General features: G+C 38.7%; 1 protein-coding gene and 1 pseudogene across 10 annotated transcripts in view; one reads left to right on the top strand and one right to left on the bottom strand.

The window, feature by feature from the left end:
• Nucleotides 1-22,636, top strand: part of DMXL1 (Dmx like 1) — a 172,803-nt gene that overhangs the window by 41,550 nt on the left and 108,617 nt on the right. For all 10 annotated transcript variants that reach the window (XR_004266599.1, XM_032272420.1, XM_032272232.1 and 7 more), the window contains 4 exons: nucleotides 13,811-14,023; nucleotides 17,766-18,019; nucleotides 18,128-18,812; nucleotides 18,902-19,023. Coding sequence is in view for 9 of the 10 variants with exons in the window: in XM_032272420.1 (XP_032128311.1) it covers nucleotides 13,811-14,023; nucleotides 17,766-18,019; nucleotides 18,128-18,812; nucleotides 18,902-19,023 (1,274 nt within the window). In the remaining variant the exon portion in view is untranslated. The remainder of the gene's footprint in view (nucleotides 1-13,810; nucleotides 14,024-17,765; nucleotides 18,020-18,127; nucleotides 18,813-18,901; nucleotides 19,024-22,636) is intronic.
• On the bottom strand, nucleotides 10,886-12,870 carry LOC116546415 (annotated as a pseudogene).

Raw genomic sequence — 22,636 nt, 5'->3', positions numbered from 1 at the left:
ACCTTTGTCCCTCTCCCTAGAAGATAACCACTAACAACTACTTGATGAGTTTTTGTTTATTATGAAATTTTTTTTTTTTTTTTTTTGAGACAGAGTTTCGCTCTTGTTGCCCAGGGTGGCGTGCAGTGGTGCAATCTCAGCTCACTGCAACCTTTACCTCCTGGGTAGAAGCAACCTCCTGCCTCAGCCTCCTGAGTAACTGGGATTACAGGCACCTGCCACTATGGCCAGCTAATTTTTTGTATTTTTAGTAGTGACAAGGTTTCACTATGTTGGCCAGGCTAGTCTCAAACTCCTGACCTCAGATGATCCACCCATCTTGACCTCCCAAACTGCTGGGATTATAGACACTTTAGGAGGCCTATAATCTGGCCATTACGGAATATTCATAAGCATAAATTAAGGATAACCTATTTTCATATAGTACATTGGATTTACAGTATTGCATTCTTCAAGGAAACATAGTGATAAAGATGGCCCATTAATTACTTGAATAGAATTTAATCTGTTAAAGCAAGAAGTACTCTGATAAGTCAAAGTGTAGAGATACTGTGGTAGGAATGAAAAGTATCTGCTGACCTAGATTTTATTTGGTTGACAACAGTCCTAGCTCTAAAATAATTTATGAGCCAAGAATAAATGGGAGAATCTTGAATTATCTTTATTAAAAAATCATATAGGCTTGAGACCAGGCACAGTGGCTCATGCCTATAATTTCAACACTTTGGGAGGCCAAGGCATGCAGATTACTGGGGGTCAGGAGTTCAAGACCAACCTGGTGAAACCCTGTCTCTACCAAAAAATGCATATAAAAATTTGCTGGGCGTGGTGGCGTGTGCCTGTAGGTTTCAGTCACTTGGGAGACTGAGGCAGGACAATTGCTTAAACCCAGGAGGCAAAAGTTGCAGTGAGCTGATACCAAGCACTGCTCCTCAGCCTGGGTGGCAGAGTGAGTGAGACTCTGTCTCAAGAAGAAAAAAAGTCTTCAAACGTAGGCTTTTACCTTTATTTTAAACATACTCACAATGGTTATGATGCCCAGAGTCAACGTTAAGGACAGCTGAATAGTTTTGAAGATCCCCGCTTAGTAAAGGACAGTATTATGAGAATAAGGAAAGCATGAATTCTGTATTAATGGAAAAGGCTTGAGGGGTTACTGAAAAAAAGGAACCCTAAATTCTAGTGCGGTATTTCTTTGACTAGCTTCCAATAGGAAAACTCTAAGGTCTTTCTTTAGATGGTTAGGTCCCTAAGGAAAATATCCAGCAAGTCAAACATTAGTAGCTAAATTGGACCCTATGGAGAATTTCTTTCCCTAAATTTGATTTGTTGGAATGACTTTTCTGGATGCTTTATTTCTTATTCAAAGCACAACTCTCAGATTTGGCTTCACTTATTTGTCCATCAATAGAAATGGTTACAGGAGAGGCACTCCTAGAGCATGTTCTCTTAGTTCTAACTCTTATACACTGTCCATGAAGATTTTTAGTAAAAATGACATTATTCAAATTTTTGAATGTGTTCAGGATGTAGAAGAGGTGTGTTTCCTTTTGGTTAGAATGCTTCTGCTAAAAGCCAGCATTATTCCGTCTTCTTGTGAATTTAACAGTAAGGCCTACTAAAGGCATTGCTGATCTCTTTTGAGGGGCTGATTGTAAGTCAGATATCAGAAAGTCTTACCCATGAATTCTTGGGGGCACTCTCTTAATCTCTGGCACCACTGTGTATCCATCTAGGAAGAATGGGACTGGCAGTGAGGCCAGCCAAGGCTACTGCTGAGTGCTTAATCTGTCCCAGTGTAGGAACTAGAAGTTGTGGTAGGAAGTAATGATACAGTGGTAATCAGAACAGGTAGGGTTCTTGCTCCCATGAAGCATATAATCAGGCAAGGGATATATAAATATCAGTGAAATAATTATACTAAGGAATGTATAGTTATAAACAGATTCTCTTGGATTGGATGTAGCTATCAAGTCTTAGAACCTGCCTCCAATAGAAGGGACAGGAGGAAATTTTTTAAAATCCTTTCCTTTACATTCATCTCCTATAATATTCTTTCTAACAATATGGTACCTAACAATGGATACATTGTTTGGAGAGATATTTAATCCAAATTATTTACCTTTTTTTTTTTGAGATGAGATGGAATCTCGCTCTGTTGCCCAGGGTGCAGTGTCATGGTCCCGGCTCACTGCAACCTCTGCCTCCCAGGTTCAGGTGATTTTCCTGCCTCAGCCTTGTGAGTAGCTGAGACTATACACACCTGCCACCGTGCCCAGTTAATTTTTGTCTTTTTAGTAGAGACTGGGTTTCACCATATTGACCAGGCTGATCTCGAACTCCTGACCTTGTGATCTACCCACCTTGGCCTCCCAAAGTGCTGGGATTACAAGTGTGAGCCACCACACCTGGCCTTTACCTTTCTTTTAAAAAATAGATTTATTTTGGAGAAAATTGTTTATACTCCTTATGTTCATTCTAGCCTTTACAATTTAGCAGATACCAGCATGATCCAGGTTTGATTTAATATGATCCTTGAATTTTTGCTTACTTCTACTAATTATGGATTATTTGTCACAACTGACTGGATTTGTACTTCAGTATACTCAATTTAACATTTATATCAAAAGTAATACCAAGGGGTCGGAATATCAAACTATAATTCCAACACTTTGGGAGGCCAAGGCGGGTGTATCACCTGAGGCCTGGAGTTTGAGAACAGCCAGACCAACATGATGAAACTCCGTCTCTAGGGAAATATATATATATAAAGTTGGGTGTGGTGGTCCACACCTGTAGTCCCAGCTACTTGGGAGGCTGAGGCAGGAGCATTGCTTGAACTAGGCAGAGGTTGCAGTGAGCCGCAGTGACACCACTGTACTCCAGCCTGGGTGACAAAGCGAGACTCCATCTCAAAAAAAAAAAAACAAAAAACAAAGTAGTACCAAGGAACAAATTTTTTTTAGCTGAGGTGGACTGTCTTGAATGCTTTCCTTGACCATGAAAAGGGAACCTCAACTTCAATCTTGATGCTAACAAATAAGCAGTCCATCTTAGAATTAGATAGGTCATTAAAGAGGTTAATAGGTCAGTCTATTAAGTAAAAACAAATTGTTGCTACTAAGATACATATGTTCCTAGTTCCTTTGACATTATGGTGACTTTTTTTTTTCTTTTTTCTTTTTTCTTTTTTTTGTGGATCAGCTTAAAATTTGCTTGTTACCAAAATTTGTTATAAATTAGATATTTCTGTTAACAGAGCTACAAATTATAGACATTTTTATCATGTGAATATGTTTCAGTGTTAAAACATTTTGGTTAAAAATACATTATACTATGAAACATAGAATATATAATTTAATCTCCTTTACAATAGATACATTAAATTTACCACTAAAATCTGTTACCATTAATAATAGTGGCAAACATTACTATGTTGGAAATCTTTTTTTTTTTATTGTACTTTAGGTTCTGGGGTACATGTGTAGATCATGCAGTATTGTTGCACAGGTGCATACATGGCAAGGTGGTTTGCTGCCTTCATCCCCCCATCACCTATATCTGGTATTTCTCCCCTCATTATCCCTCCCCACCCTCCTCACCCCTGCTGTCCCTCCCCTAACCTCCCCCTACTAACTGCAGTGTGTGATGCTCCCCTCCTTGTATCCATGTGTTCTAATTGTTCAGCACCTGCCAATGAGTGATAACATACGGTGTTTGGTTTTCTGTTCTTGTGTCAGTTTGCTGAGAATGATGGTTTCCAGATTCATCCACGTTCCTATGAAGGACAAGAACTCATCGTTTTTTTTTTATGGCTGCATAGTATTCCATTGTGTATATGTGTCACATTTTCTTTATCCAGTCTATCAATGATGGACATTAGGGTTGGTTCCAGGTCTTTGCTATTGTAAACAGTGCTGCAGTGAACATATGTGTGCATGTGTCTTTGTAATAGAATGATTTATAATCCTTCGGGTATATACCCACTAATGGGATTGCTGGGTCAAATGGTATTTCTATTTCTGGGCCCTTGAGGAATTGCCACATTGTCTTTCACAATGGCTGAACTAATTTACACTCCCACCAATAGTGTAAAAGTGTTCCTATTTCTCCACATCCTCTCCAGCATCTGTTGTCTCCAGATTTTTTAATGATTGACATTCTAACTGGTGTGAGATGGTATCTCAATGTGGTTTTGATTTGCATTTCTCTAATGACCAGTGATGACTAGCATTTTTTCATATGTTTGTTGGCCTCATCGATGTCTTCTTTTGTAAAGTGTCTGTTTATATCCTTCGCCCACTTTTGAATGGGTTTGTTTCTTTTTTCTTGTTAATCTGTTTTAGTTCTTTGTAGATTCTGGATATTAGCCCTTTGTCAGATAGGTAGACTGCAAAAATTTTTTCCCATTCTGTTGGTTGCCAGTTCACTCTAATGATTGTTTCCTTTGCTATACAGAAGCCCTGAAGTTTAATTAGATTCCATTTGTCTATTTTGGCTTTTGTTTCCAATGCTTTTGGTATTTTAGTCATGAAGTCCTTGCCTATGCCTATGACCTGAATGGTTTTCCCTAGGTTTTCTTCTAGGGTTTTTAGGGTGTTAGGTCTTATGTAAGTTTAAGTCTTTAATCTATCTGGAGTTAATTTTAGTGTAAGGTGTCAGGAAGGGGTCCAGTTTCTGCTTTCTGCATATGGCTAGCCAGTTTTCCCAACACCATTTATTAAGCAGGGAATCCTTTCCCCATTGCTTGTTTTTCTCAGGTTTGTCAAAGATCAGATGATTGTAGATATGTGGTGTTGCTTCTGAGGCCTCTGTTCTGTTCCATTGGTCTATGTCTCTGTTTTGATTACTGTGGCCTTGTAGCATAGTTTGAAGTCAGGCAGTGTGATGCCTCTAGCTTTGTTCTTTTTGCTTAGGATTGTTTTGGTTATGCGGGCTTTCTTTTGGTTCCATATGAAGTTTGAAGTGGTTTTTTTCAGTTCTGTGAAGAAGGTCATTGGTAGCTTGATGAGGTTAGCGTTGAATCTATAATTTACTTTGGGCAGTATGGCCATTTTCATGATGTTGATTCTTCCCAACCATGAGCATGGGATATTTTTCCATATGTTTGTGTCCTCTCTTATTTCGTTGAGCAGTGGTTTGTAGTTCTCCTTGAAGAGGTCCTTTACATCCTTTGTAATTTGTATTCCTAGGTATTTTATTCTCTTTGTAGCAATTGTGAATGAGAGTTCACTTTTGATTTGGCTCTCTGTTAGTCTGTTATTGGTATATAGAAATGCTTGCGATTTCTACACATTGATTTTGTATCCTGAGACTGCTGAAGTTGCTTATCAGTTTCAGGAGATTTTGGTCTGAGACAATGGGGCCTTGTAAATATACAATCATGTCATCTACAAATAGAGACAATTTTACTTCCTCTTTTCCTAATTGAATACCTTTATTTCTTTTTCTTGTCTGATTGCTCTGACTAGAACTTCCAATACTATATTGTATAGGAGCGTTGAGGGAGGGAATCCTTGTCTAGTGCCAGATTTCAAAGGGAATGCTTCCTTTTTGCCCATTTAGTATGATATTGGCTGTGGGTTTGTTGTAAACAGCTTTTAATATTTTGTGATATGTACCATTGATACCTAGTTTATTGAGGGTTTTTAGCATAAAGGGCTGTTGAATTTTGTTGAAGGCCTTTTCTGCATCTGTTAAGATAATCATGTGGTTTTTGTCTTTGGTTCTGTTTATGTGATGGATTACATTTATAGACTTGCATCGCTTCTCGGCCTTTTGGCTAAGATCAAGTGTAGTGGAGTATAGACTTGCATATGTTGAACCAGCCTTGCATCCCTGGGATGAAGCCTACTTGATCATGATGAATAAGCTTTTTGATTTGCTGTTGCATTCTGTTTGCCAGTATTTTAATGAAAATTTTTGCATCGATGTTCATCATGGATATTGGCCTGAAGTTTTCTTTTTTAGTTGCGTCTCTGCCCAGTTTTGCTATTAGGATGATATTGGTCTCATAAAATGAGTTGGGGAAGATTCCCCCTTTTTCTATTGTTTGGAATAGTTTCAGAAGGAATGGTACCAGCTCCTCTTTGTACGTCTGGTAGAATTCGGCTGTAAACCTGTCTGTAGCTGGGTTTTTTTTAGTCGGTAGGCTATTAATTGCTGCCTCAATTCCAGACTTTGTTATTGGCCTATTCAGGGATTCAACTTCTTCCTGGTTTAGTCTTGGGAGAGTGCAAGTGTCCAGGAATTTATCCATTTCTTCCAGGTTTACTGGTTTGTGTGCATAGAGTTGTTTGTAATAATCTCTGATGGTAGTTTGTATTTCTGTGGAATCGGTGGTGATGTCCCCTTTTATCATTTTTTATTGCATCTGTTTCATTCTTCTCTCTTTTCTTTTTTAGTAGTCTGGCTAGTGGTCTATCTATTTTGTTGATCTTTTCAAAAACCAGCTCCTGGTTTTGTTGATTTTTTGAAGGCTTTTTTTGTGCCTCTGTCTCCTTCAGTTCTGCCCTGATCTTAGTTCTTTCATGTCTTCTGCTAGCTTTTGATTTTTTTTGATCTTGTTCCCCTCTTTTAATTTTGATGATAGGGTGTCGATTTTAGACCTTTCCTTGCTCCTCATGTGGGCATTTATTGCTATGAATTTCCCTCTAGGCACTGCTTTAAATGTGTCCCAGAGTTTCTGGTACATGTGTCTTCGTTCTCGCTGGTTTTGAAGAACATCTTTATTTCTGCCTTCATTTCATTATTTATCCAGTCTACATTTAGGAGCCAGTTGTTCATTTTCCAAGAAGTTGTGTGGTTTTGAGTTAGTTTCTTAATCCTAAATTCTAATTTGATTGCGCTGTGGTCTGAGAGACTGTTATGATTTCTGTTCTTTTGCATTTGCCAAGGATTGATTTACTTCCAGTTATGTGGTCGATTTTAGAGTGTCATGTGGTGCTGAGATGAATGTATATTCTGTGCATTTGGGGTTTAGAGTTCTGTAAATGTTTATTAAGTTCACTTGGTCCAGATCTGCATTCAAGTCCTGGATTTCCTTGTTGATTTTCTGTCTAATATTATCAGTGGAGTGTTAAAGTCTCCCACTATTATTGTTTGGGAGTCTCTTTGTAGGTCATTAAGGACTTGCATGATGTATCTAGGTGCTCCTGTGTTGGGCGCATATATATTTAGGCTTGTTAGCCCTTCTTGTTGTATTGATCCTTTTACCATTATGTAATGCCCTTCTTTGTCTCTTTTGATTTTTGTTGGTTTAAAGTCCGTTTTATCAGAGACTAGGATTGCCACCCCTGCTTTTTTTTTTTTTTTTTTTTTTTGCTCTTCATTTGCTTGGCAAATCTTCTTCCATCCCTTCATTTTGAGTCTCTGTGTGTCTTTGCACATGAGATGGGTCTCCTGAATACAGCACACTGATGGTTCTTGGCTTTTTATCCAATTTGCCAGTCTCTGTCTTTTGATTGGAGCATTTAGTCCATTTTTATTTAATGTTAATATTGTTATGTGTGAATCTGATTTTATTAGCAGTTGGTTGCTTTGCCCTTTGGTTGGCGTAATTTCTTCATTGCATCGTTGGTCTTTACCATTTGGTTCTTTTTTGCAGTGGCTGGTACTGGTTTTTCCTTTCTGTGTTTAGTGCTTCCTTCAGGAACTCTTCTTGCAGGGCACGTCTGGTAGTGACAGAATCTTTCAGCAATTGCTTGTCCGTAAAGGATTTCATTTCTCCTTCACTTATGAAGCTTAGTTTGGCTGGATATGAAATTCTAGGTTGAAAGTTATTTTCTTTAAGGATGTTTAATATTGGCCCCACTCTTCTGGCCTATAGAGTTTCTGCTGAGAGATCCACTTGAGTCTGATGTGCTTCCCTTTGTGGGTGACCCGACCTTTCTCTCTGGCTGCCCTTAGCATTTTTTCCTTCATTTCAGCCCTGGTGAATCTGACGATTTTGTGCCTTGGGGTTTCTCTTCTAGAGAAGTATCATTGTGGTGTTCTCTGTATTTCCTGTATTTGAATGTTGGCCTGCCTTGCTAGTTTGGGGAAGTTCTCCTGGATAATATCCTGAAGAGTTTTCCAGCTTGGATTCATGCTTCCCGTCATCTTCCGGTCCACCAATCAGGTGTAGTTTAGTTCTTTTTACGTAATCCCATATTTCTTGAAGGCTTTGTTCATTTCTTTTCACTCTTTGTTCTCTTTTCTTGCCTTCTCATTTTATTTCATTGATTTGATCTTCAATCTCTGATATCCTTTCTTCTGCTTGTTCTATTTGGCTATTGAAACTTGTGTATGCTTCATGAAGTTCTTGTGCTGTGTTTTTCAGCTCCATCAAGTTGTTTATGTTCTTCTGTAAGCTGCTTATTCTAGTTAGCATTTTGTCTAACATTTTTTTAAGGTTTTTAGTTTCTTTGCATTGGAATAGAACATGTTCCTTTAACTCAGCAAAGTTTGTTATTACCCACCTTCTGAAGCCTGCTTCTGTCAGTTCATCAAATTCGTTCTCCATCCTGCTTTGTTCCCTTGCTGGTGAGGAGTTGTGATCTCGTGGTGGGGGAGAGATGTTCTGGTTTTTGACGGTTTCATTCTTCTTGCTCTGGTTTCTCTCTATCTCTTGGATTTATACAGTTTTGATCTCAGGTAGCTGCTTGGGGAGGTGGTCTTTCCTTTTTCTGCCTGCAGAAGCGCTGCTGGGCTGCCAAGGGCCAAGGATTCAGTGGAGCTGCTGTGTCTGTTGTTTACTCAGGAAAATTAGGCTGGTTTCTGTAATAGCAGCTTCCCTTTCACTGGCAGAGTTGGATAGTTCCTGGTTGCTCTCTAACTGACTTTCTGGGTGCCTAACTCTGGAGTGAGAGTTTTTTGGCCTGCTGGGCTTTGTGCAATGGGGGACCTGTACTGCCGTCCTGCCGTTAGGGCTGTTTCCTGTGTTCTGTTCCCCTTCTTACTGGGGGGCGGGTAGCTCCATCCCACTGGCTTTTTGGCTTTCTGGGCGTCAGCCAGTGCTTCGGCCTAGATCCATGCTGCAGCCCCGGCGCTGGCGGAAGTTGCTGTTCTGCCTTGTTCAGGCAGCTCGCTAATGCTTTTCAGCCTGGTGAAGATCTCCTGTTTTGTGGGTTGTGTAGGGCTTGGGTAGAGCGCTGTATTCGAACCGTAGTCCCAGAGGGGGAGATCCCCCGGTCCTCCGGTGGGTTGCATGCTCGTCCTGGGTGGGGCAGTGCCCACCTTGCTGCAACTTGCCCTATTTGGTTTATACCCATTGTCCGACCAGACCCACAAAATGAGCCTGGTACCTCGTTTGGAATTGTGGAGACCACTTGGCTTCTGCGTCTCTCTTTCTCTGGGAGCTGCTTTCCGGAGCTGCCTCTTATTCTGCCCTTTTGGGATCCCGGGAAATCTTTTCTTTTACATCACAACATTGTTATGTGAATTGTTAATAGTACAAACAAAAATACAGAAATGCAATATAAGAATACAGCTAAGTGCAAAATGGTGACTTTTTTCTCTTCAAGAGTAAAAGTACTTTTTTCTCTTCTAGTGAAATAGACTGCATAGGTAGAAACAGATAGGCAAAAGTACAATTTTGCCTAGAAATGATCTGTAAATGCTTATTTCCCCATTGCTACTTACAAAAAATATAAAAAGGGAGTTAAAGGAGAGTTTCCTTGTTGGTTCCCATCCCACCGTATGAAAGATGCTATATTCTATTTTGGCAGAGCCAATATATTGAAAATATCTAAATTAAATGTTGTTACAAAAATGAATTAGTAAAGAGATTCTAGCCAAGGAGGGCACTAAATGAGGATAATATATATTTAAAGAATCCAAAACCGACAAACAAAGGTTGCTATAAAAAAGCTCTGGATGCACTTTGTAAGCATATAGGTTTTTTTCTTTTTTCATTTGTCTTTCTAAACAATGGAAGGGTCAACTGTGTTAGACTAAATTACGCTATTGGCTGGATGCAGTGGTTCATGCCTGTAATCCCAGCACTTTGGGAGGCTGAGGCAGTGGTGAAATCAGGAGTTAGAGACCAGCCTGGCCAACTGGTGAAACCCTATCTCTACTAAAAATACAAAATTAGCCAGGCATGGTGGCATATGCCTGTAATCCCAGCTACTTGGGTGGCTGAAGCAGGAGAATTGCTTGAACCTGGGAGGCGGAGGTTGCAGTGAGCCCAGACTGTGCCATTGCACTTCAGCCTGGGCAGCAAGAGTGAAACTGTATTTCAGAAAAAAAAAAAAAAAAATATATATATATATATATATATATATAAAATATGTAATAATAAATATAAATATAAACAATAAATTTATTACTTAAAATAAATATTTCAAAATAAATTTTATTTCTTTAAAAATTAAACATTTTATTTAAACATTATTTAAAAATAATATTTATTGTTATATATTATGTTAGTATATATAATTACATTATTGTACATGCTACATTGACTGGAACCTTTGTATTATAATTATTGTGGAAAAAAACTTAGTTTACATCATATTATGGCATTTTATCCCCACTGAAAACCTTGCAGCATCCTTTTATTTTGGAATATCCCATAAACAATTATGCCACCAGGACCTGATTGTATAACAATAAAATGTTATCTTGCATTAGATTGAGGATATCTGTTCAATAAAAGACAAAAAGGAAAATGTGGGAAATGTACATAGAACTGTTACTTTCTAAGTGCACAACACCGTAGACAATTTAAGGCATCATAATCTCCATCAAGAACGGTAACCACAAAAGTTTGTCATGTTGTTAAATTCATCATTATGGATAAAACTGGTGGAGACTGATAAAACAGATCCATCTAACACTGATGTCCAAGCTGGTATTGGCAACTAATGCGTAACTGGTGGTCAATAGAGTGTTTAAAAGATCTTCACTTTTTATTGTTCTTTTCCAGGGGTCTTGAAGAGTTCTGTTATAAAATAAGTTGTTGAGTTGGGCTTTCCAGTTTGCTTTCTCATCCTCAAACCGATGACGTTTTTCCTCTAATTGTTTGTGCTATGCTTCTAAATTCCTTTTTGCTCTTAGCACCACTATTGGAGCTCAGCTTCAGAGTCCTTTAGTTTTTGAACTTTTTCTCTGACCTTCATCTTGAACACCTGCTCTATATGCATCTCCATCTTCTTCATTTTAACTTCATGATGTCTTCTTTCCTCTTCCATTTGTGCCAGAGGGCTGCCCTTTATTCTTGCTGTTATCAACTCCATTGTAAAGCAGCTACCAGTTTTCTGCTTCTGTAGTTTTCATAGTGGGCATTATCGGGGACATCTTTCAAGTCTTACATGTGTGTTCTTTATTCCTTAGAATTGTAAAATTACAGTGTTCACCATTTTCTTTCTTTCTTTCTTTCTTTCTTTCTTTCTTTCTTTCTTTCTTTCTTTCTTTCTTTCTCTTTCTCTCTCTTCTTTTTCTCTTTCTTTTCTTTTCTTTTCTTTTCTTTCTTTCTTCTTTCTTTTTCTCTTTCTTTTCTTTTCTTTTCTTCTTCTTTCCTCTCTTTCTTTCTCTTTCTTTCTTTCCCTGGAGTCTCGCTCTGTGGCCCAGGCCAGAGTTCAGTGGCACTTCTCGGCTCATTGCACCTCCACCCCACCAGGTTCAAGCAGTTTTCTGTCTCAGCCTCCCGAGTAGCTGGGATTCAGGCGCCTGCCACCAGGCCTGGCTAATTTTTTTGTATTTTTAGTAGAGATGGGGTTTCACTATCTTGGCTAGGCTGGTCTTGATCTCCTGACCTTGTGATCCACCCACCTCAGCCTCCTAAAGTGCTGGGATTATAGGCGTCAGCCACCGCGCCCAGCCTGTTCACCATTTTCAACATCAGCAACACTCCAGGATACTGTCTTCTTCTGACTCTCTTGCCATTTAACTTCAATGGTAGTATTACTGCCTACCATAGCAAGAGGTAAACAGTCTTTTTTTTTTTTTTTTTTTTTTTTTGCGACAGAGTCTGGCTGTCACCCAGGCAAGCCTGGTGATAGCTGGTTGTCCAAGATAGAATTTTATAGTTCAACTTTAAGTAATTCTGTGAGTAAGTTTAATCTGGTAATCTGGAGTGCAGTGGCTGATAGCTAACTGCAACGTCTGCCTCCTGAGTTCAAGTGATTCTTGTGACTCAGCCTCCTAAGTAGCTAGGATTATAGGCACTTGCCACCATGCCTATCTAATTTTTGTATTTTTAGTAGAGATGGAGTTTCGTCATGTTGACCAGGCTGGTTTCAAACACCTGGCCCTAAGTGAACTGCCTGCCCTGTTCTCCCAGAGTGCTGGGATTACAGACATGCACCACTGTACCTTTATCTTTTTAAAAGGTTATTTTCTTCATCATGTTTTTTTAGAAATTCATATATTTTAATTTTATGTTCTTGAATTTCTTTCATTATCTGTTTTTAAACTGTTGGCATTTCTCTGGTATCAGCATGTCTGCTTTGGCAATATGTGGGATGATACTCACTTTTTCAAGCAAAAGCTTCATAAACTTAGTATCCAGTGGTTTAAGTCCATGTCCTGAAGGAGCAATGAAATATAAACAACACTGCACCCTGTTATTAGGCATATGATATCTGTTTTATCACAATTCTGTTTTATCACCATTTAGGTGGTCTTCACATTTACTATCAGTGTATTCAGTAACCAACAATTACTATTACCTGCTGCAACTCTAAATCCTGGGGTATCAACTCTTGTGAGCAGCAACTGAACACCATCTTCTTTGATTAAAACTTTGCATAGTTCCACCTGCACAGTCTTTCTAATTCTGTGACAAGAATCTGAACACTCTGGAGAATACAAGTCTGTGAGGAATGAGTTGATTAATGTGAAGTTTCCCAATCCAAATTTACCCACTACCATAAGTATGATTCTATCCCTCTCTTCCCTCTCTTCACTGACTTCCTGGACACTTGATTTGGGAGACTGGAAAATCCCACATAGACTTCAGGGTTCTTCTTTTGAGCTACCCTGCTGCTGTTGATGCTTCTTTCCTTAGCAACAGATCTCTTGCTGACTGACACATCCTCTCCCCACTCCATGACCATCCCCAGGTGGAAATTTTATTTAGAGATTAAATAAAATATATTCCAGAGATTTAAAGATAAATGAAATATTATTATAAATTTGTTCAGACCTGTAGAATGTACAACAGTAAGAATGAGCCCTAAGGTAAACTCTAGACTTTGGGTGATAGTGATGTATCAGTGTAGATTCATCAGTTGTGATAAATGTACCACTTTGGTGGTTTGTTTTTGTTTTTGTTTTTTCCTAGACAGAGTCTTGCTCTGTCCTCAAGGCTGGAGTGCAATGGCATGATCTCAGCTCACTGTAGCCTCCACCTCCGGGTTCAAATGATTCTCCAGCCTCAGTCTCCTGAGTAACTGGGATTACAAGCGCCCACCACCACACCCAGCTAATTTTTGTGTTTTTAGTAAAGACGAGGTTTCACCAGGTTGGCCAGGCTGGCCTTGAACTCCTGACCTCAGGTGATCCACCACCTCAGCCTCCCAAAGTACTGGGATTACAGGTCTGAGCCACCACGCCTGGCCAAATGTACCACTTTGGTAATAGAGGCTGATAATGTGGGAAGCTATGCATGTGTAGGATGGGAAATATGGCTGTACCTTGGAATTTTGCTGTGAACCTAAAACTACTCTAAAAATAGTCTTTAAAAAAATCATAAAATAAAATTAAAAAATGAAAGGAATAGACTTTCAGACAAAATATAAATGTAATAGTAATAAAAATATGAAACGTGGTTGTTTTATATGCTAGAAGGTAAAAATTTAATTTTATAATCTTTTTTCTCTTACAGACATTCCACTTCTTCCATCTATTACATCTCTGAGTCCAAATGAAAATGAAGAGAAGACTGGACCTTTTGTTGTACACTGGCTAAACAATAAAGAACTGCATTTTACTTTGTCCATGGAAGTTTTTTTACAGCAACTTAGAAAAAGTTTTGAACAACCATCTTCTGAGGCCAGCGCAGAAGATTCTAATCAGGCAGATGTAAAATCCGATGAAGGTAAAATTTTAAGAAAAAATAAAAATTTAAAGTTTTGTTCAAAATAACAAACATGTTTGTATTAGTGTAAAACTAGCTACCTGTAGGAAATAAACTCCAAAATTGCAATGACATGATACAAATATGGACTAGCTAGCTTATTTAATAATCTAGTGTAGGTATTTCTGTTCCAGGTAGCTTTCTTCCACATGGTGATTTAAGGGCTCAAAGTTCTCACTCTTCTGGTTTTGTTAGTCCTTAGGACTTTCCTATTTAAAGGACTATCTGTAGATGAGTAGCATTGGTGTTACCCGGGAGCTTGTTAGAAGTGCATGTCTCAGTGTCCACATAGACCTACCAAACCAGAATCTGCAGTTTAATGAAATTTCCAGATGATTTGTGTGTACATTAAAGTTTCGGAAGCATTGGAACTAGGACCTTAAATTTCTCTGCCTTTGGCCTTCAGTTGGTGTAGAGAGAGAGGTAGAGAGAAAGAAAGCATAGCTGTTTCTTAACTACGTAGACTCAGAATTGACACCTATCACTTGTACTGTCATTCAACTGGCAAAAACTAGTCACAGGGCCATGTAGTTCCTGACTATATAGTCTTTATATACTGAGAAATAGGAAGTAAGAGACAGTGGTGGGCAGCTAGCCATCTCTGCGACAGTCTGTGGTTCATACATGTGTTTGTTTTTTAAAAAAAGTTTTAATTTCAAGATTGGTCATGATCATTAGGGAAGAAAAACAGGTACACAGATAGTTATAAAGTTTCCACATTGTTAAGTTTGATGAGTATCCTTCCAGTTTGAATTCTTTTCTTATCTTCATATAAACATCTAAATACAGATGCTTAAAAGTTGTACTATGGGTGTCATTTTTATACAGAAATAATGTTCTGCACTTTGTTTTTGGTTTTGAGACAGAATCTCGCTTTGTTACCCAGGCTAGAGTGCAGTGGTGCAGTCTTGGCTCACTGCAACCTCAGCCTCCCGGATACAAGCAATTCTCCTGCCTTAGCCTCCCTAGTAGCTGGGATTATAGGCACCTGCCACCATTCCTGGCTAATTATTGTATTTTTAGTAGAGACAGGGTTTCACCATTTTGGCCAGGCTGGTCTCTAAACTTCTGACCTCAGGTGATCCACCTGCCTGGGCCTCCAAGAGTGCTTAGATTACAGGTGTGAGCCATCACACATGGTTTGCACTTTGTTTTAATTCAGTCAGTAATGGGCAGTTTTTCATTTCATTGTACTTAACAGCTGCTAAGTATTCCGTGTCGAAGAGAAATATCTAACAGTTCTTCTACTGATAGTCATTTAAATTGATTTAAATTGTTTTTCATTATCCTAGGTACAATGACATGTCTTTTTCATTTTTGTATGAATTTACTGTAACATTGATTTCTAGATGTAGAATTTCCAGGGAGTGTACCAATTTTAAATATGGATAACTTCTGCCAAATTGCCCTCCAGAAATGTTTTATCAGTTTATACTTTCTCTAAGTGTATCTGAATGATGTTTTACATCCTTATCAACACTGCATGTTTTCATTATATTACTTTTTTTTTTTGGCCAGTTAAGGGGACAATGGACATCTTGTTTTACTTTGCATTTTCTTGATGCAAATTAAGCAAAATATCTTTTATAGTATTTTAGCCCTCCTGTGGCTTGGCTTTTTACACCCTTTGTCTAATTTCCTACTGAGTTATTTTTTTTTTCTTATTGATTTGTATATCTTGACTTACTTTTTAAATCTGGTAAATAGTCAAAACTTGTAAAATATGTATCTCTTTAGAGAAAGGCTCTATATTGCTAACCAGGAATTGGGGGAGGGTGTAAGGTCTGGGATTTTTGAAAGAGGAAAGAACATACTTATTTACCTGTATTGATTAGTTGGTATACAGTTTATTTTTTATTACTGTATTAGTTGGTATACAGTTTATTTTTTATTATTTTTTATTACTAAGGTGTTGCAGGAAACATGGAAATTGGCACCATAAGTGTTTTCCCTTGAAATGGTTTATTTAAGATGTCATAACAGTTACAAGTCCATATCCCTAGAGGATAACTTAGTGTAGCATACTGAGGTTTGGATAAACTTGGTACTTTGAAGAAAGCATAAATTACATTCAAATAATATATTTTTAAAACTCAGTCCCAGTTATAGTCTCAATTCCAATTTCCTCATTTTAGCATGAGCAAAACTGAGGTCCAGAAAAGTGGTGTGTGTTACTAAAGGTTACCTGAGTGGTTAAATGTAGATCATCCAGGTTGAGACGCCAGTTTACTTGTTTTCCAGTTTAATATTATGTCTTCTAACAGTTATCCACTGACTCAGTCCTGTATGGCTACTGATTACTCACTTAACTCCAGCGATCTTATATACCTGGAGCAAAGTTACTTTTAATGGGGAGCCCATTTCTTATTAATATGAAAACTGTTAGTTTTTCATCTTGAATGCATTTATAAAGATTATTTTTGTGTGTGTGTTTGTACTAATTTTATTACTTTTACTAGAGCATTTTATGTTTCTCACATTCAAGGCAAAGAAATAAAACATAATCTGAAGAAAAATATATACTTATTAAAAATAAAGAGTCTTCTTCATTATGCAGATCTGGGCATATTGTACACTAGGGAATACTTAATGGCTCAAGTAGATTAAAGTACCAGTTTGATGCTGATCCACTGAATAGAATCTCCTTCATATTTGATGACTAGACTAACTCTGTAGTGGCTGTGATTTTAACCATTTTGGTGATATCCCCAGATCTCACTAAGAAAAGGCTCTATACCAGAATATATAACAATTGATCTGGCTATAAATTATATCTATAGGCTCTTTATTATGATTATTATTATTGAGATGGCATCTCGCTCTGTCACCGAGGCCAGAGTGCAGTGGCACAATCTTGGCTCACTGCAACCTCTGCCTCCTGGGTTCAAGCGATTTTCCTGCATCAGCCTCCCAAGCAGTTGGGACTACAGGCGTGTGCCACTATGCCCAACTAATTTTTTGTATTTTTAGTGGAGATGGGGTTTCACCACGTTAGCCAGGATGGTCTTGATCTCCTGACCTCGTAATCTGCCTGGCTCAGCCTCCCAAAGGTGCTGGGATTACAGGCGTGAGCCACCATGCCTGGCCAGCCTCTTTATAATTATAAGGTGGCAAAAGAGGCCTTTTCTTGTGTCCATGGTCAATAAAAGTATTATTGTGGTCTAAAGATGCTGGATTGGTTTTGTGTTATAATGAAGATAAGGTATGTATACCACTGTCAGATTAAGAAACTTCCACAACTTGACTCAGTTGTTCAAATAATGGAGCAAGTTTCTTTTCTGGGTTGACAGTTAGTCCTATATTGGCATTGCTGCTGGCTATGAAACTGACTGCCAAAGGTAAACACTTAAATTGAACTACTTGGTAGGTGTTATAGTAACAAATGATACTTTTATTTTTTGAAAGTCCAAGTTTTCTCCTTTTGTCTGTGCAAGGGCAAGAGTAGATAAGAAACTAGATCTCAATGCATGCTCTGGAACATTGTCATTAGCCATTACATTTACTCGTTTATTATAAAGGATATTGCAAAGGATACAGATGAAAAGATGTGTACAGTGAGGCATGGCAGAAAGGGCATGGAGCTTCCGTGCTCCTCTTAGGCATGAACCCTCCATGTATTCAGATATCCAGAAGCTCAGTAATTCTTAATTTATAGTAATAGCCTGATTGTATTTACTTGCTTTGTAAATTCTTTTGCTTATAGAAATGGATGATGGTGTTGATGATCTGAAAATAAATCCTGAAAAGAAGGAATTAGGCTGTGATAAAACGGTACCAAACTCAAGTTTTACATCGTTATCGTCAGCTGCCATTGACCATCAGATTGAAGTACTTCTGTCTGAATGGAGTAAAAATGCAGATATGCTATTTAGTATTCATCCCATGGATGGTTCTTTGCTAGTTTGGCATGTGGATTGGCTGGATGAATACCAGCCTGGTATGTTTCGCCAAGTTCAGGTACTACTATAATTTCTAGATAACTACTTTCTTGTTTATGTGGGTACTGTTTTGTAATATATCTTTATATAATTTTATGCGTTCTGACACTTATATTCTTTATTCTAGGTGTCCTTTGTTTCCAGAATTCCAGTAGCTTTCCCTACAGGTGATGCAAACTCTCTCTGTAAAAGCATAATGATGTATGCTTGTACCAAGAATGTTGACTTGGCTATTCAGCAAGGGAAACAAAAACCTTCTGGTCTCACCCGTTCTACATCAATGCTTATTTCTTCTGGTCACAATAAATCATCTAATAGTTTAAAATTAAGTATTTTTACCCCTAATGTTATGATGATTTCAAAACACGCTGATGGTTCTCTGAATCAGTGGCTGGTCAGTTTTGCTGAGGAATCTGCTTTTTCTACTGTTCTCAGTATTTCCCACAAATCCAGATATTGTGGTCATCGTTTTCATCTTAATGATTTAGCTTGCCACTCAGTGTTACCATTATTGCTAACAACTTCACACCATAATGCATTAAGGACACCGGATGTTGATAACCCAAAGCAACCTTTTGATGCTTTAAACACTGAAGACTGCTCTTTGACACAACAAAATAAAAGCACTGTTGACATGGCATTTCAGGATCCCAATGCAGTTTACAGTGAGCTTATTCTTTGGAGGGTTGACCCAGTTGGGCCATTGTCTTTTTCGGGAGGAGTTTCTGAGCTTGCCCGGATTAATTCTCTTCATGTTTCTGCCTTTTCCAATGTGGCATGGCTACCCACTCTTATACCCAGTTATTGTCTTGGTAAGTATTCTGGCATTTATTTCAGTAATTTAGATTTGCTGACATTATCGTAAAAGGGTGAAATTTTAATATTTGTAAATACTTTCTAGGTGCATACTGCAACTCTCCTAGTGCATGCTTTGTAGCCAGTGATGGACAATATCTGAGATTATATGAAGCAGTTATTGATGCTAAGAAACTTTTATCTGAGCTTTCTAACCCTGAAATTTCTGTAAGTAATGTCTTTTAAAACAGCTTAAGTATATAATATTATGTTTTTAGATACTTTATCTATATTTATTGGGCATGTTCTAGAATTGTGGCCTAGAATTTATAATAAGCATTTGTATCTTTGTTTTATTTTTTCACATTTGTATTGTACTCTTATAATGATTCTAAGCACCTTTAAAAGGAAACCATTTCTTTCACTCTTTGAAAGTAGAGTCTAGAAGTTATATTGGCCCATCTGCAATTATTTTATAGTCAAGAGGAGCTGGGACAACAGGAATAGAATTTTAATCTTAAGCATGAAAGGAAACAGCCCTTAGCTTGCTTCCAGTTTAGCCCTTAGCTTGCTTCCAATGAGTTCTTTGAGTACTATTGCAAGGCTTTTGCCTTATGACAGCTACATTTCTTCTCATACCCATCTAATAGCAACCTTCTAACTACATTGTCTTGGAACATTCAACAGGCAAGTATTAGGTTTTGTTGATTTTTCTTTTAGTATCCCCAGAGGCAGCCTTCAGCTGTACCAAACTTTATATTTAGGAGATTTAAGCCATCTCCCTGACTACCAATTAATGTATTTGTTAATTCTCTGCTTACAGAGTTGCATAAATGTCAGTGATCTGTTCCAATCCTGTTTTTTTGTAAGCTAATTTTAGTGCATAATTTTGCAGAACACGAGGTTTTCCAAAACAAGTATATAGTGTTACAGTAGAAATGCATATATTTTTTAGGGGGGGGTCTTCAATTAGGCATTTTTAAGTAATGGGAATTTAGATGTGAAGAAAACAGGTAAACATTTTGTATCATAGAGCTTATATTCTGGTGAAGGGAGGTAGGAAGAAAACATAAAAATATATTAATTAAAAATACTATGGAGAGAAACAGAGTTGCAGAAGAATTAGGGATTGCCAAGTAAGTTGCTATACAGGAAAAAATTCACAGAAAAGTTACCATTTGAACAAAGATCTGAAGGAGATGTGGGAGCTAGATATGTAGATATTCATTAAAGGGAGAGTAATTTGGAAAGAGGGACAGCCAATCCAGAGATCCTGAGGCCAGAGCGTGTTTGGTATGTGGTATGGTTTAGCTCTGTGTCCCACCCAAATCTCATCTCGAATTATAATCCCGTGTGTTGAGGGAGGGACCTGGGTAGGAGGTGACTGGATCATGGGGGCAGTTCTCCCATCCTGTTCTCATGATAGTGAGGGAGTTCTCACAAGATCTGATGGTTTTAAAAGTGGCAGTTTCTCCTGTGCGCGTGTTCTCCCCCAACACCTGTGAAGAGGTGCTTGCTTATCCTTGACTTTCTGCCATGATTAAAAGTGTCCTGAGGCCTCCTGAACCATGCAGAACTGTGAGTCAATAAAACTTACTTTATTTATAAATTACCCAGTCTTAGGTATTTCTTTATAGAGTGTGAAAACAGTATAATTGGTACCAGGAGTGGGGTACTGCTATAAGGATAACCCAAAAATGTGGCAGTGATGTTGGAACTGGTAATAGGCAGAGCTTGGAGCAGTTTGGAGGGCTCAGAAGAAGACAGGAAGATGTGGGAAAGTTTGGAACTTCCTAGAGACTTGCTGAATAGTTTTGACCAAAATGCTGATAGTGATATTGAAAACGAAGTCCAGGCTGAGGTGGTCTTAGACGGAGATGAAGAACTTATTGGGATCTGGAGCAAAGGTCACTCATGTTAAGTTTTAGCAAAGAGACTGGCAGCATTTTGTCCCTGCTCTAGAGATCTATGGAACTTTGAACTTGAGAGAGGTGATTTATGTTATTTGGCAGAAGAAATTTCTAAGCAGCAAAGCATTCAAGAGGTTACCTGGCTTATTCTGAATGCATTCAGTTGTATGTGTTCACAAAGACATGGTTTGAAATTGAAATTTAAGTTAATTTATGTTTAAAAGGGAAGCAGAACATAAAGGTTTAGAAAATATACAGCCTGACTATGTGGTAGAAAAGAAAAACCCATTTCTGGAGAAGAATTCAAGCTGGCTACAGAAATTTGCTTAAGTAACCAGGAGTTGAATGTTAATAGCCAAGGCAATGGGGAAAATGTCTCCAGGGCATGTCAGAGATCTTCATGGCAGCACCTCCCATCACAGGCTCAGAGGCCTAGGAGTGAAAATGGTTTCATGGGCCAGACCCAGGGCCCAGCTGCTCTGTGCAGCCTTGGGACTTAGTACCCTTCCTCCTAGCTGCTCCAGCTCTAGCCATGGCTCAAAGAGTCTATGGTACAGCTCAGGCTGTTGCTTCAGAGGGTGCAAGCCCCAAGACTTGGCAGCTTCCATGTGGTGTTGGACCTGCTGGAATGCAGAAGATGAGAGTTGAGGCTTTGCAGCAACCACCTAGATTTCAGAGGATGTATGGAAACACCTGGATGTCCAGGTAGAAGTCTGCAGCAGGGGAGGAGTCTTCATGGAGAACCTTTACTAGGGCAATGCAGAGGAAAAATGTGGAGTTGGAGCCTCCTACAGAGTCCCCACTGGGCCACTGCCTCATGGAACTGTAAGAAGAAGGCCACCATCCTGCAGACTCCAGAAAGGTAGAGCCACTGACAGCTTGTACCATTTGCCTGGAAAAGCCATAGGCACTCAATGCCAGCCCATGAAAGCAGCAACAGGTACTGTACCCTGCAGAGGCATAGGAGTAGAGCTTCCCAAGTCCGTGAGAACCCACCCACACTTGTGTCAGTGTGCTCTGGATGTGAGACATGGAGTCAAAGGAGATTTGGGACATAAGATTTAATGACTGCTTGGCCAATTTTGGATTTGCATGGAGCCTGTGGCTCCTTTATTCTAGCCATTTCTCTTATTTGGAACAGAACATTTACCCAATGCCTGTGCCCCCATTGTATCTTGGAAGTAACCAACTTGCTTTTGATTTTACAGGCTCATAGGCAGAAGAGACTTCCCTTGTCTCAGATGAGACTTTGGACTTTGCCTTTGGGGTTATTGCTGGAAGGAGTTAAGACTTTGGGGGACTATTTGGAAGGCATGATTGGTTTTGAAATGTGAAAAGGGGATTTGGGAGGGGCCTGGGTAGATTGATATGGTTTATCGCTGTGTACTTACCCAAATCTCATCTTGAATTGTAATCTGCACATGTCAAGGGAGGCACCTGGTGAGAGGTGATTGGATCATGGGGGCAGTTTCCTTCATGCTGTTTGCATGATAGTGAGCAAGTTCTCACAAGATCTGATGATTTTTAAAGTGGCAGTTTCCCCTGCATGCTTTCTTTCCTGCCACCTTGTGAAGAAGGTGCTTACTTCTTCTTCACTTTCTGCCATGATTGTAAGTTTCCTGAGGGCTCCCCTGCCATGCAGAACTGTGAGTCTGTTAAAATTTATTTATAAATTACCTAGTCTCAGATATTTATTTATAGTAGTGTGAAAATGGACTAACAGTATGTAAAGGAACAACAAGAAGGCCATTGTGACTGGAGCAGAGCATGTGAGGTAGAAAGTAGTCAGGGATAAAGTAAAAAAGTTAGCCTGGTCAGGTAATATGAAGTCTCATAGGCCATTGTTGTAACTTCAGCTTTTACTCTGAATAACATGGAAACGATAGAAGAGGTATGAAATGATTTAGGTTTTAAATGTATTCCCCTGGTGG

The sequence above is a fragment of the Sapajus apella genome, unplaced genomic scaffold, assembly GCF_009761245.1.
Source record: "Sapajus apella isolate SASKATOON/1434 unplaced genomic scaffold, GSC_monkey_1.0 scaffold1, whole genome shotgun sequence".
Classification (NCBI taxonomy): domain Eukaryota; kingdom Metazoa; phylum Chordata; class Mammalia; order Primates; family Cebidae; genus Sapajus; species Sapajus apella.
The sequence above is the reverse complement of the archived record's forward strand: the minus strand, read 5'-3'. Positions and strand labels throughout refer to the sequence as shown.